Raw genomic sequence first — 15,317 nt, 5'->3', positions numbered from 1 at the left:
GAAAGGGGGTGGCACAGAAACAAATTGAAGTGGCAGAGGTCACAGGTGGGAAACTCCTTATGTGACACTTGGCTTACAGACCCATGTCAGCTCTGCTGCAAAAGCATGAATTCCTGCTGAAGAGCTGTTGCTTACCAACACCAAGGTATTTTTGACACCATCACTGACAGAACCATCACTTACCAGCTCAGCTTGTTCAGAAGTGTTCCAGGTAAGAAATAAATGAGCATGGCAACTCAGAGATTCACATGGCAACTCAAGAGCTTCACCTTCTCCCGTGGGCAGCTCAGGAGGATCTACAGGCAGGATGCAACTTCGCAGTGAAAGGCAGAAAGTGGTTGAATACACTTTAAAGTCCTTCAGCAGCTATAAGAGAGAAGGTCCATGCAATATTGTACTTCAGGTGGTTCATGCAAAGACATTCCCAAGGAGGTGACTAATCTCATCAGTAAAGGTTTCTAGTGCTGCTGCTGTATGATACAGCAACATTTTGCTCCCAGAGTCTGTAACTAATACTTTGTACTTACACTACACAGTTTACATCGGGGTGAGTAAGGAATGGAGGCAACCTGGGACACAGAGGAATGCATCAACTGACTAAGGTTACACAGAAAATCGAGGTTATAATCAGGACTAAAGCACAAAGGTGCAATTCCTGTCCCTTCCTGCATGTACCAGAGTTGTAGCAGGGCAGGAAACACCCGACAGACATTAGAAGTAAAACAAATGGAAGGTAAGCCCCTAATAAGATTTCCCACATTTTAAGCAGCAGGTTTCCAGGGAGATACACTTCTACTTAGATGAGTGTGGGAACAGCAGCAGAACTTGCAGCTAATAAGCTGCTGAGTAAGCTGTGGAACAGAAATACAGATGAGATACTTAGGAGGCATTTCAGAAAGTCACGCTGTGGATCAGCCATCAGCAAGAAGTAGTAGGGTATTCTATATATAAAAGTGCACACCCAAAAGTTACTTGCAACTCAGCATCCGAGACCGGAGTCAGTTACAAACCATCCAGGAACAGTTTCACTGTATAGTAAGGCAGTAGGTAGGAAAACCTGGGTGCCACAGTTTGGTGAGCCTTCTGCAAGAAGACAGGCACTAAAAGGAACTGGGCACCCAAATGGGAAAGGAGTCCAGTCCCAAAAGGCAACAATACCAGCAGACTGCCACAGAGCAGCCCCAGGAAAGCAGCACTTCTGTTTCTCTGCCTCATGATCTATGATGCCTTGTTAACAAGTAAATAGAAGTAAACTCTACCTTTAGGAGATCCCCCAGCAGAAACACAACTCCCTCCTGAAGCTGCTGTTATCTTTCATGTACCATTGCCTTCGGGATTATTCCAACACAGATTCACGTTAGACTCGTCTAACTCAGAACATCATCCTGTGGCTACCTAGAGCATCCTCAGTGATCAAAGCAACTCCAGTCATACCCTTTCTGCCCCACACTCAAGGATTCTTGTTTTGAAGCAACTTCTGAAGCCTATAATCCTGGACAGAGCAGAAAACAGTCTTTTAATAGCTTTACAAGCTCATAAAGTCAAATATCTTTTCCCAAGAATAAACAGGCTGAACATTCCAGTCCTACTCTTAAAACAAGAAGCTGCTGTAACTGAAGAGAGTAGGGTATAGTGCAACTGTCAAGGGAAAATACCCCACCATCCCAACAACCCCAAAACCCCAGACTCTTTGCTAGTTAGGGGTGAATCACCTATAGCAGCTTGCAAAGGTAGGAGAGGAAAAAACAGCGTCTTCCATAGACGTTTCATTACCAGCATCCAGCACTTTCTGATTTAACTGTGTATGTGACCATCTCCCTCCCCTAAAAATGGTACTTTTAACTGAAGTCTGTTTCTGCTGTGCAAAAGCAAGGCTTTAAAAGAAAGCACACTCTTTCTAACAACTCTTCCTCCCTTAGAACCACACAGCTTTCCATGATGCTAATCAGGCTGGGGCAGAGTGGCAAGAAATTTGATCACTTTTGTTAGTAACTGGATAAACTTCCTCTCAGGTCTGTGCAGGATAACGAAGCACCAGACTGGAGCTAGAAACCACAAGGATTTCATTTGCCTCCTCAAAGAGGTGTAATTAATACCTCAATATTACTAAAACCAATCCAAACCTTACACCCTGAACACTTCAGCAAAAACACAAGCTACACAGCCCTGCCTACTTTGCATTTTAGAGAAGCCTCTCCCTAGGGAAATAGCCATGTTTCCCTTTAATCTTCAAAGTGTTGCACTACTGAAGTTGCAGAAGGGATGTTCTAGTAACAGGGAGCCATGCTGAGCTGTGGAAGAGAATTCAATGTTAATACACTGAGTTCAGGCTCTCCCTGGGGTACAAGCATTTGTTGGTCCTGAACAGACAAACCTACCTGCAGAACCGACTGCTTCAGCCTTTGTTCTTACAGGGCAACATCTGTCCAGCTCAGTTATGAAGGGACATCTTTCCTGTGTGAAGCGAGATAGTCCGAGGTACAGAAATACTGGCAAGTATGGAAAACCAGTGTCACTAAGATACCTTGATTCAAGCCTCTCACGGTGAGTTCCAAGTAACGTAGGTCCCACCAAAATTGGTATGTGACTGCTAACTAGGAAAGGACTGAGCTTGGCAGGCACTCCAAAGAATGTCTTATTTTCATTTAAAGTTTGGATGTTCAGCAATTCAGACGAACTCCATCAATACAAACCAACCAAACCCCAACCAACTTTAGAGAGGGCAGAAGCGCAACTTAAAACAGCCACTTACCTGTCTGTCATTCAAAGATCTCAACAGCTTGGCACAACACTGAGCTCCAGCAGGTATTGTCACAAAGAGCTCTTTACTCGCTCCACTAAGAAACCTGCTATACTTTCTCTATATGCTATGTTGTAGGCCTGTAATTCACAAGGATATTTTGGCTCAGAAAAGGGTTAAATTTGCTTTCATGGAGCTGACCAAAGAGATCACCTGGAGATGCTGCTGAGAGCTTTTCAGATTAGAAAGAACATGACCACACCTGCAAGCCCCCTACTACTACATACTGGATTTGCAATTTATCTGCCCTCATTTTCAGAGGTGCTGACCACCACCAACGCACACTGCTACCTGAAATGCTCAGCATCTCCAGTAAGAATGAGTCAACCATTCCCAAAAGCTTGATGTAACTGATGACCTAACAATTCTAATGATCAGCAAAAAGGACAAACTCCATGAAGGGTCTCCCATTGTGTACCTGCCAATGTAATTGATTAAGCATTAACAGTCTACACAGGAAACAACTAAGACTTGCCACAAAAGCCTGCCAGATGTGACCTTTCAAGTGCAAGCGAGGAAAGGTTAACAACATTCCTAAGAACTGGAGCTGGCAGAGTTAGTTGATGCCAGGGTGGCAATGCCTTAAGACAGGGATACAGATGACTCTCTAAAGGTCAGTGGTTCAGCACTGCCATATGAGATACCACAGCATGCAATAGAGGGGAATGGCACAGGAAAAGAAGCAAGGAGAGTTCCATGGCTATTATCAGATGCTACACAGCAGAAGAGGAATCTCTAACAGGTGCTGCCAACTCAACAGGCTTAATTATCTTCTCTTGCTGAGCTTAAAATACATAAGCACGAACTCTAGCTGTGCCTCCCTTTCCACTTCCCATCAGTTCTAACGCTTAAGTCAGCTTCTGAAATGGTACAGGCAAATGAACTGGAAGCTTTATATAGGTTAATGTTTCACCAGCCTTCAGTTCCTGGATACACTTGGGAAGAATGATTCAGGGCAGAACTGGAGAGAACGGAGGTACATAAAGGTTACAGAACAGGATTTTGTTGCATGATGGCTGTAGTTTCATGTAGCCCATGCCGTAACTCATTCCAAAAGTGTCTCTCTTGCAGGTACTTTTTGAATGAAGCAAACCCCATCACTTTAGACTGTTGAAAGAGAAAACCCATGGAACAGAATAACAAGTCAAGTTTTAATAGATTTATAAAATTCATATATACAAAACAGTAAACTAAGTCACCAAAGCTATAAAATACACTTTTTACACATCACAATATAATTTTATCTAGTACACAGTTTTCGTAAATTGAAACTATTACAGCAAGTAGCTGCTTCTATCATGGATGCTGTTTTGGTGCTAGAAAGACACTTATGTGAGCAGTCTGGAACTGTGCTTTTACTTAATGCATTTTTCACCTTCTTTTAGTTTGTCACTGTTTTTTAAGTACTTTCCTGTGAATTGTTAGAAAATTAAGGCTAAACTCAGGCCTTTCTTGCCCAATGCAGTGAACTGGTTTAAAAAAAGAATGATATTGCATAGTATGTGTGTTAATGCATAGGCACCAGAGAGCAAGTAAATTGCAGAATAAAAGATAACGTTAATTGGCTTCCTAGCTACATGATTGTGTCACGAGATAACTTTGTGTTTTGTCAGTTTGCTTTCATACATATTGATTCCATAAACAAGACAACTCATCACAAGAGCAATAAATACTAGCCATTTTGTTAAGTGGAGTCTCCAGAAATACTTCTTAACCTGTATCAGCAATTCAAACTCATTACACATTGCAGGTAACAAAACCTGTTCACTGGAAGAGCACTCATTATCCTAAAGAGAGTTAATGGCTTCAATGCAAATGGGAGTTTGAACACGTGTTTTCAAACCTAAGTCCATCACCATGCTTTCCAAGTCTTGTGAGCTATCAAAAGATCATTTCTCTTCCACATCCCCCTTCTCCCTGCTACCTCCTCTCAGCCTTTGTGCCCAACTGCCTGCACACAAGCTCAGCACAAGAGATTGATGGAAAGTACCAGCAGAGAAGCAATGCTATTCAAAATCTGTTACTTCCCTCATAAGATGCTCTCTCACGTCCTACTTGTCAAAAAGATTTGCTCTCCATCAGTTGTAGTTCTCATTCCAATAATGGAAACAGTCTCTTACCTAGCCATTCTCCTGGAATACTTCTCATGCTCTGATATCTTGAAAGCTTAAGTAGCTGTTAGAAAGGAGTAAGATGCACTGACTGGCCAGAGATCTGCAAATTGTATTTTAGCAGGAATTGAGTTTTGGCACCAGCTACGAGCAGATGAAGAGAGATTCACAATGGAAGGGTGTGCAGCCGCAGCAGAGCCACAGCCTTGCCAACCTGCTGCTGTTAATTCACAGCCAATAGCTCTCTGGAGTCATTCAAAGCTTTTAGGGTCAATGCAGATGGCATTTCACTTCAATACAGTCTCCAAACATCATCAGCTTTTGGGATCTGTTTAAAAATAGCTCCCCCCTCCTGCTCCCTTCCAACATACTTTGGCTTTTTTACCAGAATGCCCACCTTGAAGTCAGTGCTGCTCTTTTTTTTCTCTCTGGCTGTGAATATTTTCACATCAGACAGAAGATACGGCCTTCAGACATATGCCAAGAGCTAGGCTGTGATACAGTTCACCAAGCCAGGCACAGAACCACTAGCACTGACAATCTAATACTTCCATACTCCCCACCCAATAAGAAAACAAGCATATCAACACATAGACAAACTTCAACACTGCTTTCCAAATGCCATTATAGAAAGATAAAAAAAAGTCAAGAATCAAGCTAAACTGTCCAACCACCAAGATAAGCAAAGAGATAGCATCAACCTGGGTAGCAGAGTGGCAGTTTCAGCTCCAAATATCCTGGCTTCACTCACTTCCATCTATGCAAAAAAGATTAGTGTTAAAACAAAGAAGTGCCCACTTCACAGCACAAAGCAGATATCACCCCAGCTAATTACAAAACAGGTAATATTAAAAAGCACTAGGTCTTGTATTGTCTTATCAATTACTTCCTCACTAGGCTAGACAGTCCTCACCTAGAAGTGTGTGGAGTCAATGTTAATTCAGGCCAGTGCTGGCCCAGACCATGCCAGTCTTCCTGATCCATACTGGATGCTCCCTAGAAACCTGTTAAACACTCATTTACAAACGTAGGCACTGATGTTTGAGAGTTGCTACTGAAACGTCCTACCCACCACTTTCTGTGTTACAGAATTAATAGAGTGTACTGAGGTAAAGAGTTGGCAGTGCTATATTAAAACCCCTGACTACACCATGTGATTTTGTACTAGAAAATGATATAGAGAAGAGGCTCCCACTAAACTTCAAGGAATCAATATAGTTCTCATCATAAGAGATCAGTGTTTGGCTTACATGACAAGCTGAAATGGATGGAGGTGTTATTCCATATCGTGTTCATGTCTCAAGCTGGCATGCAGCATGGTGTCTTTCAACCCAGGAAGTGCTCCTGAAAATCTGAGGACACAAAGCTAAGTCAAGTGTCAAAGCTTGAAAATCAGAGGGGCCTTTTACAGAAATCCTGTAGTGCCATGCAGCAGAATGGTTTGTCTTTTCCAGGAGAACTAGAGATACATCCATAGGAAAGACTCCAAAACTTGGAGTTAATATCCACAAAGACAGCCATCGAAAGGCAGCAAAGGACTTGTTTTCTAAAATGGAATTCTGTGGAAGGTAGTTGCCTGTCAGTAAAGAAAGCTGCTAGTTTCTTCAGTGGTTCAATGTCTATTCTTTCATTTATAAATCCTACAATTCTTTGCAGATTACAGTAACCAGGACTGGTTTTCATACCAAAACCTAATCTAGCTATCCTAGTGACATGACATTTTTGCCTGCAATGCCAGATACAGATGAGCTCTTCCTACTCCATTTCACTACAGGCTTTTTGCCATTTGTTTCTCCACTCTGTCTGCTTGGCTGAGGTTCAGTCTTTATTTGGCTCAGAAAGCCTGTGAACTGTCGTTTTCAGGAGCTTCTTTATGCTCATAACACACTTAGTTCTAGGTTTTATGCAGCATTACTTCAAAAATCCTAAATATATTTCTAAGTTCATTAGTCAAATTATCTATTAAATAGAACATCACCAATTCTTTCTATCAAACTGGAAGCATCTTCAGGTTTCGGAGTGGCCACTAACTTCTATTCTGTAATCAATATTAATTCATTTTCAACATTAAGAGCTATTTAATTCCTTCAAAGTGACAACTGCCTATTAAATACGTCACTTGCAGAGAAATATTCTTCCTTTTTAATTCCAATTCACCATGTCACCTCATAATGCCATCTAAGAATTGTTCAGAGAATGACAGCACTGCAATCTGAAGGAATGACTGACACTATATTAGCTTAAAGTCTGTTTTGAGGACAACAGATACAAAGTAGTGTTTGATAAATTACTCCCATTTAGTTTCTGCTACTTAAAACTGCAAGCCTACGTAAGTCTCTCTTACAAGCACACACTGCAAGCACTTCCTCTCTTTGTCCCTGCGACAGATAACCCGAGTGCAACACCCTGCCACTGGACATTGACCGGCGGGTGAGAGGAGGGACAGCAAAAGGCTGCTCTTTAAAGTAGGTAGTAGCAGTTCAAGGTCTCCGTCTGATTATCCTCCTGCCTGTGACCCATTTCCTGACTAGCCAGATGAACAATAAGACTACAAAGTTGAGAAGAAAAGATGTTCTCTCCAGCTGTGTTGACCTGCACAGTTCTCCAGGATGTCACTTAAAATAAAGTTTGCTATTTGTTTCTTGTGAAAGGACTAAGCAGCCAACCAAGCTTGCCTTGAGATGTTTGTACGACCTAATCTACCTAAGTTCTGCTGTAGTAATTAACTGGTTTACCATAACATGATTTTCTGGCTTTATTTTACTACAGCTTACCTTGAAAAAACCAAACACAAAATCCCTCCATACTGGCAGGAAGTGGAGTGTATTTTGCAGAATAAGATGCCATCAAAAAAAACAAGTCCTTTTTGCTCATCTGCCAGATCCTTTGCAAACTTGAGAAGTGCTTTGACTTTTGCAAGGAGAGTTTCCTAAACTTGGGATCCTGGTGTGAACCATCCCTATCAAAGTCCAACAGAACACAGAGCCTACAGAGCCAAACTACTGACTTTCATCTGCAGTCTACTACACCACGCTTAGGCCCATTTTATCAGTAACAAGAAGAAAGGCAATAGTGGGCTTGAGGTGAACAAACTGGTTCCCTAAAACTCTGATTTAGTGTGCAAAACTGCTGTGTCGTACAAAAAAACAAGCTTTAGAGCTCAATATGAGATATCTCATGCTGTTTCTTTTCCAGGTACAGATTTTAAGTTAAAATGGCAGTTGTATTACTAGCTCTGTTCAGAGTTTTAATTCCATAAGGTGACTAAGGATACATAATAATGGATGAGTATCAAGAGAAAAAACAGAACAGGAAGTTTTATGCTATGCCTCCCAGTAAAACTACAGTAGATTCAGACATAAAACTGAGGTAATTCTTGAAAACAAATACAGATGAAAGGGAATGTTGAATTCACTCGAGAAAACAAGCATAGTATTAACTCATCAACTCAGGTAGAAAATGTAGTGAAAGAATAAAGCTCACAGCAAGCTAGGAAATAAAGTCAAGTCAACCTAGAAGTCAGGTCAGCCCACAACTGCCTCCTCTTTCCCAGTGAAGTGGAAGCTACTACCAAGAACTCCAAGAATATCTGAAAGCTTTGAAAACAGTCTTGGTCTTCAGCTTAGAGAAACAAACCTTACATGAGGTTTGAATCTAAGTAAACTGGTTTGCTTCACTCTGTGTTGAAACATTCACCTTTTCAATTGTAGTAATCTTAAGAGTTTCCCCATCTGAATATTAGAGTCACATTAAAATATTTCCCCTCTGAGGTTAAAAATGAGTAAATATTTAAGACAGAGTTGGTCCTGGCAAAAATAAGACTTGATACAAGGAAGTTAATCCCTGTTTAAGATTGCTCAAAATTGAAGTCAAACTTTTCTAACTGTAACTTTTTCAGTTGCTTCTTACCTCAATATTGTGCATGTTGCACAGCACTGAAATAGCCACATCTTTTCCACTCTGAAGCCTCCACAAAGCCAAAAGACTGCTACATTAGGAAAGTACACAAAAATACTGATAAGAACATCTGCAAGCTTCAGAGAGGAAGAAAGATTCCAGATTTTATCCAAATTAACATGAAAGGATAACAGAACAGGACTTTTTTTTGACCACATTTCCCATGGGATTACCAGCTGAAGTAAAATGTTGCTTGTTTTGACATGCCACTGCAGGCTCAAAGGGGATAAGAACTCCAGGGAATCTGTTGACTTTTTATAGGTACAAACAGCCCTTCAGGTTTTCTTCTTGGATAAAAACTGTGACAAAAACTGCACAGTAAACTACTTGAAAGTTACCTAAAGGATAGCACTACAGTGCTGATATGAAAGGCAGATCTTCAGTTTGTCCATGTTCCCCACTGTAGTAGAAAAGATCAGATATGTCTGTACACAAAAAAGGCACCTGACAGTTTCACTGATTGAGTGTGCTAGGAAAAAAACAGTTCATATCAATATTATCCATCGCCTCTTGCAATTTGACACACAAACCATTGCCCAAAATGGGCAACACCAAACTCTACTGTACTCAGAATTCCATGTGCATTACTATAGGCTAAAGATCCCATTAAGACACAGATTAAAGGCTAATTTTACAGCAAGGTCTTGCTGTCCAAACACATCAGTGCAGCTGTAAAACTGGGATCTCTAGGGTGTTCAGTCTTCCTATAAGGTCAGCTCTTGGGAACTAATCAAGCAGCTGCTGTACTACCAAAACCTTTGCTTAAGAGTTTAATCAGCTTTCAAAGTTCTGAATATAGATAAAGCCCTGCTACACAAGATACCAAACCTTCACAGACACTGCCAACTGTGGGTGCGAGAACAGTGCTCAATTTCCATCACGTACATCTCACTTGAGCACCCACTGGGCAGATACATGGTCAGGTGCTCTAGCACAGGCTGCTTCACCAAGGAAATCAGTTTTCCCATGATACAATACCCTTCACACATAGTGCAAAATAAACCCTTCTCCATATCCTTAACTTCCCCCCAATTTACTCCAATACTGGTTTCATTACATGGTTTCATACTTTTGCCTTAGGAGACTCATGCAAAACCTTCAGACAAAGGCTGTGCATCCACCTTGATAAGGGGATTCCAGACCTCTTGGCAAAGCTAAGGGTTAAGAACAGAACTTCCATTAACGTTCTCCATTAGAGCTGCCAATCTCTTAGGTTTAACATTAGTTTGATCGACTCAGCACCTCCAAACTACAAAAAAAAAGGCAGTTTGTATGACTAGTGTCTCTGAAAAATGAGCATACTCATTTAAAACATGTCTTCCATACATGGTTTGTCAGAGATTTCTTTTTTCTAAGAAGGCAGAAGGTGGTTGTGTTATTCAGCATTCCAAACTAGGTACAGAACCTACAATGGCCATGTTTCAGTAGTGTTTCTAGTCCAAATGATTCAGTAGCTAACATCAACATTTGACTCCTTCGGCCTATAGCTCCTCTGTTTGGACTGGCTAGTTTACAGCATTCCTGAGCCAAGTAATTAGCATGGGTCCTACACCACATGCAAGGGCCATAAAGAAAGGATAAAAACTTTGATCTAACCCTCTGGCAAACTTTAACAGAACATTGCCTGTTTTCCTTCACTGCAACATAATATCCTTCAGATTCTCTTGAAGGATCGTGTCCTTCACGGCATGAAACACAAAGCGGATGTTTTCAGTGTCTATGGCAGTGGTGAAGTGATGGAAGAGCGGCTTACTACGATTTCTCCTCTTCCTGTCAAAGCACTGCACCAGATAACGTTGAACATCTTCTAGCCTGTGAGGGTCGCCTTTGAAGTCCGAGAAATACTTCTTAATGCTGACAGTCTTTACCTTCTCTACAAGAAGATCCATCTTGTTGAGGAATAGGATAATAGAAACATTAAAGAAAAGCTTGTTATTAACTATTGTCTCAAAGATATTCATGGACTCCACAAGTCTATTTGTGCGCCTGTCTTCCATCAGAACCTGATCATATTCACTAGAGGAGACCATAAACAAAATTGAAGTTATTCCATCAAAGCACTGGAACCATTTCTGACGCTGAGATCTCTGTCCACCCACATCCACCATCTTGAAAGGTATTTTTTTAATGATGAAGTCATGCTCTACTATCCCTTTGGTGGCTTTTCTAGCCAGCAAAATATCTTGTTTGCTGGGGAAATAGTTCTGTAAGAGAAAAGGAGAAGAGCGTCAAAAAACTGTCCTTCAAAAACGCTGGCTATTGCAAGAATATTGAAACAATAGGAGCAATCAACAGGAATCATGTTTTTTCTATGAACAAGTGAAGAAGGAATACTCAACTTTAAATAATGAGCTGTTGATCATTTATCTCAACATACTTGTAGACAGCTACGGAAGATCCTGGGACATACAAGAATAAAAATACAGGACCAATGCACTCATTCAGAGTTCTATGTTTCAAGCCTCCCGTTTTCAGGCTGACATCTACTTTTTTACCAAGAAATTCTTAGCTACAGCATAATCGCCATTTAGGAAGTGTTCAGTAAAGCAGATCAAGTCATCCCTGAAAGGATATTTTTTACAATTCATTACTCTTACAAAGGAGATCTTGCAAGCTTTAGTGGAAGTACTTCTCCCAGGTTCATACTCTATGACCAGCAAGTACAGCAACATGTTCTACCACAGGCTCTGGCCCAGCCCACCACTGTAGAGAGGTTTGTTCTTCGAAAGCTTATCATTGTTACTATTTAGGAAAGTCATGTCCCTTCTTTGTCCTCCAAGTCTCCTGGCAGATGTTTCCATTACAGATTTGGAATCCTGCAACTGCTGGCAATTATTTTTATTTGGTAAGGTTTAGTTCTGATACCTCAAGTAGCAGCATCCATCAGATCGTCAGGAAAAGTGAATGAGATCCAGAGGCTGTATAGAACAATTGATAAAATACATGCACAAATACAACTTCCATAAACAGTATTTGTCATTTGTCAAAAAAGATGAAGCAAACACTAAGCTTCAGTTTCATAAGGGTGGAATTTACTATTCCTAAAGAAAGAATACTGATGTTATTTAATGCATTGTTACAAAAAATTCCGAACATCAAATCCCACTAATCATAGCACACCCAGGCTTCAAATATCTCTTCGAGCTCTTTCGGTTCAGAAAGAGAAGATACATCTTACCAGCTGACCGATCCGATCCAGGTTATCCAGGAAGTATTTCACCGATTCACCCTGTGGAAAAGGAATGAGACAGGAATTAAGCTTTTTTTATAGGATAGCAAATCCAACTAAACTATAGCCTTTCACTTTCAATATGCATGGAGGTCTCACAGAGCAGTAGCACAAGTGGAAGCTTGGGCAACATCTTGATATGCTTCAGGAGCTGGAACACTAGGAGTACATATCTTAATTCACATAAACTGCTGATAATGAAGTGGAGCTGCCAGAACATACCACCACCATGGAGGTAAGGTAATATTTCTTCCACAAGCAATTCCCTACAGGTTCTAGAAGAATCAAAGTTGAATAGAGATCTCACTAAATACTCAAATCTAGCTAGTAAATCTTTACAATGCAAAGAAGTGTTGCTGAAGTCAGTCTTTTGACACAAAGAATTACTTTTCTCCTTGTATGATGAATGCAGTTAGTTGCCACTGGGTGGGAGTAAAAATGAAACATGTTTGTAAGAAACCAATGCATTTTGTTTAAAATTCATAGCCATGAACAAAAGCATACCCAGACTGGTTGGCATTTCTTTAGAAAAGGGAAAGATTTAAGTCACCTGCAATTTGTGAACATTTAAGCTAGACTTGCTTGTCAAAAAAAAGAAAAGAAAAAAGGGAACATTCTGAAGGATTTACTCTTTTACAGATAGTTTCCCTTTTAGGTTCATTCTAATGATGATGTGCTCATCTTGTACAAAATCCTTTAGCAGTTATTTTGAGAAGAATACAGACAGCGTTTACACAGAAGCTTTGCTCTTATGTGAAAATGCATGAGGGTCTTTGTGTTTTGTGCAGTATGGGGTTTTTTCTCTCAACAAGCCTGCCCATGTATCACACTCAAATCAAGTGCCACTTCACATAAGTGGATATAGGAAGACCTTTATGTACTTTGTAGAAGTAAAAAGATTGTTTCCACATAGATGAAGACTTTACTTCTGGAGTGAAATTATCTTTGTCAGAAGCCCGTTCTCATTGAAACACTTCCCTTTCATTTCTTCAAATGAAGACGATCTGTTCAGTAAGAAAGTATTCTTCATTGTTTAAGATGCATGTCTTACAGTTGTGTCCATGTTGTAAGAATGATATAATGGAAAAATCCTGCTGTCTTTTAATCACTTTAGGCAGCAAATCACATTACATCCCAGATCAGGGCTGTGCTGATAACGACCCAAGTGACAGTAGGTGCCCTCACCAAGTCACCAACTGAGAATGAGAACGTTCTCAAAATACCATCTCAGATTCCAACAGCAAATCTAAATTCTTAAACCATCCACTCTCCTCTACACCATTAGCAAAACAGATTTATTCCCTTCCAGTACAACCGCAAAGAGATGCTAGCACAACAGTTCACCCTGAAGAATCACACTGCAGATCAGAGGATACAGTGTACTGTGCAAGTACATACTTTGAGCCTAAAGCATAGACAAAAAAAGACCTGCAGCTTACTATTTCCTAACATTTTAAACTAGAAGTGCTTTTTCACAAAGGAGAGAGAAAGCACATATTTGCAAAAACCTACCATGTATTACAAAAGATTTACCATGGATCACTAGCAGAAAAAAAATACTTGGGGGGGGGGGGGAAGTTTCCAAAGAGCAATTGCTCTAAGAGCTTCCTTACAATCATGAATTTTCATAAGGTGAAAGTAATTTCCTGTATTTTTTGGCACTCTGTTGTATCAGTAGAGGTATCACAGACTGCATGAATAAGAAAAGTTCTTCCTGTACAGCATTAGTCATATTAGGAGATGGAAGAGCCCCAAAAGGTCAGGTCACTGAAAATACAGCCCCCCCTTCTCTATCTATTGTGCTTCGTCCTACACAATGCCTTTAGATGTGCAACAAGGCTGCAAACTGTCTGTCACTGATACAGCTCGTTCCTACTTTCTACCCAGTTGCTTTAAGAGTCCTTGCCTTGTCCATATCCCCTCCCACGCTGAGCAGGAAACAGCTGTATGCATGTAAACTGCCGGGACACACAAGCAAGTTCACCTGATTTACAGCTTCTGCCTCCCCCATTTCCTGCCCCACGCATCAATCAGTTTAACATTTTGCACATTTACAAGAAGGTAAGAAAATAATCTAATGAAAGAAAAATATGTGCTCATTTCTGCAGTGATTTAGGGAAGCTGGACTCCCTAGGTTCTTATAGAGCCCTTCATAACATTGTAATTAAGCCAAATAACTCATTCTGGGTAATTCTGAGCAGTAATTGCAACACACTTGGGCAACGCAAGTCAGGTTGCTGGAACAGGTGTGAACACCATATGCACACTCTGACAGATCTGAAGGGGTCCAAATAGTCTCTTCCAGCACAGAATTCAAAAGACACCCAGTACTTAAGTCAAAATACCTGCTTCCAGTCAAAACAACAAATCCTTGATAAGCTCCAGAGAGTCTGAACTTAAGAAAGGCTCAAAACATTAAAGCACGCAAACCTGATGGGAGAAAACCTCCCCCCTAAACAACCCCAAATGCACAACACACACTGAAACTCTCTACTTCAAAGACGATTCCCTGATCAAGTCCTGTGTTATGGCTTATGGAATTGGTGAGTTCAGCTCCTGCTCCAAGATTTCTCACATAACCTTGCTCCACAGCTTAGTCTGATTCACTGAAAAGTTGGTTACTGCTGGGAAATCCATGAGGTATTTCAGTTCATGGAACAAGCCAGCACAGGCCAACTGCAGACGGCACCAACTGACCTGATGAATAATTTGTAATGTATTTAAATGAGGAAAACATGGAAATGCCAAGTGTTAGGGCTGCTTTGTATTCGGATTTTTAATTGGAACAATTGTATTAGCTGAACATTCCTTTATCTTATTTTTTTCCTTTGTCACGGTGGAAAAATGGCTCACAATATTCATTAGCTCTAGAAGTCAAATTTAGTTAGCTTAATAAAGCTGCACTTGAATGCAATTTTGAATTCAGTTGATAAACTATTATTTACACAAAGCTATCATGCTTTAGGTATTATACACACATAAAACCACACGTGCATGTCTACATATTTAAAAGCACAGACTCAACGAATTTATAAATGGCTCATCAAGGTAGGGTTTCCATTCGAGGCAAATTAACATCAAAATAAAAACGAATCAGCTTTTGATAGCTCTCATGTTGAACAACGTTTTTCTCTTGAAGACACAAACAATCTGGTTTAGCTTTTTCAGTGCAAATTGTTAGTGTTTCTCCAAAGTCATCTAGCCATTCCACTGCACTCAA

At 40.5% G+C, this 15,317-nt stretch overlaps 1 protein-coding gene across 1 annotated transcript in view; it reads right to left on the bottom strand.

Annotated features, from left to right (window-relative positions):
- Positions 1-3,937: 3,937 nt before the first annotated feature.
- Positions 3,938-15,317, bottom strand: part of GNA12 (G protein subunit alpha 12) — a 43,919-nt gene continuing 32,539 nt past the window's right edge. Inside the window, exons 3-4 of the mRNA XM_061356970.1 lie at positions 12,047-12,097; positions 3,938-11,072 (exon numbers count right to left, since the gene is read on the bottom strand). Coding sequence (XP_061212954.1) covers positions 10,503-11,072; positions 12,047-12,097 — 621 coding nt within the window. The 3' untranslated portion in view covers positions 3,938-10,502. The remainder of the gene's footprint in view (positions 11,073-12,046; positions 12,098-15,317) is intronic.

This window comes from Neopsephotus bourkii, unplaced genomic scaffold, assembly GCF_033783945.1.
Source record: "Neopsephotus bourkii isolate Nb327-2 ecotype Australia unplaced genomic scaffold, CSIRO-AGI_Nbou_v1 NB_882, whole genome shotgun sequence".
NCBI lineage: Eukaryota > Metazoa > Chordata > Aves > Psittaciformes > Psittacidae > Neopsephotus > Neopsephotus bourkii.
This window is presented reverse-complemented; position numbering and strand designations above follow the sequence as displayed.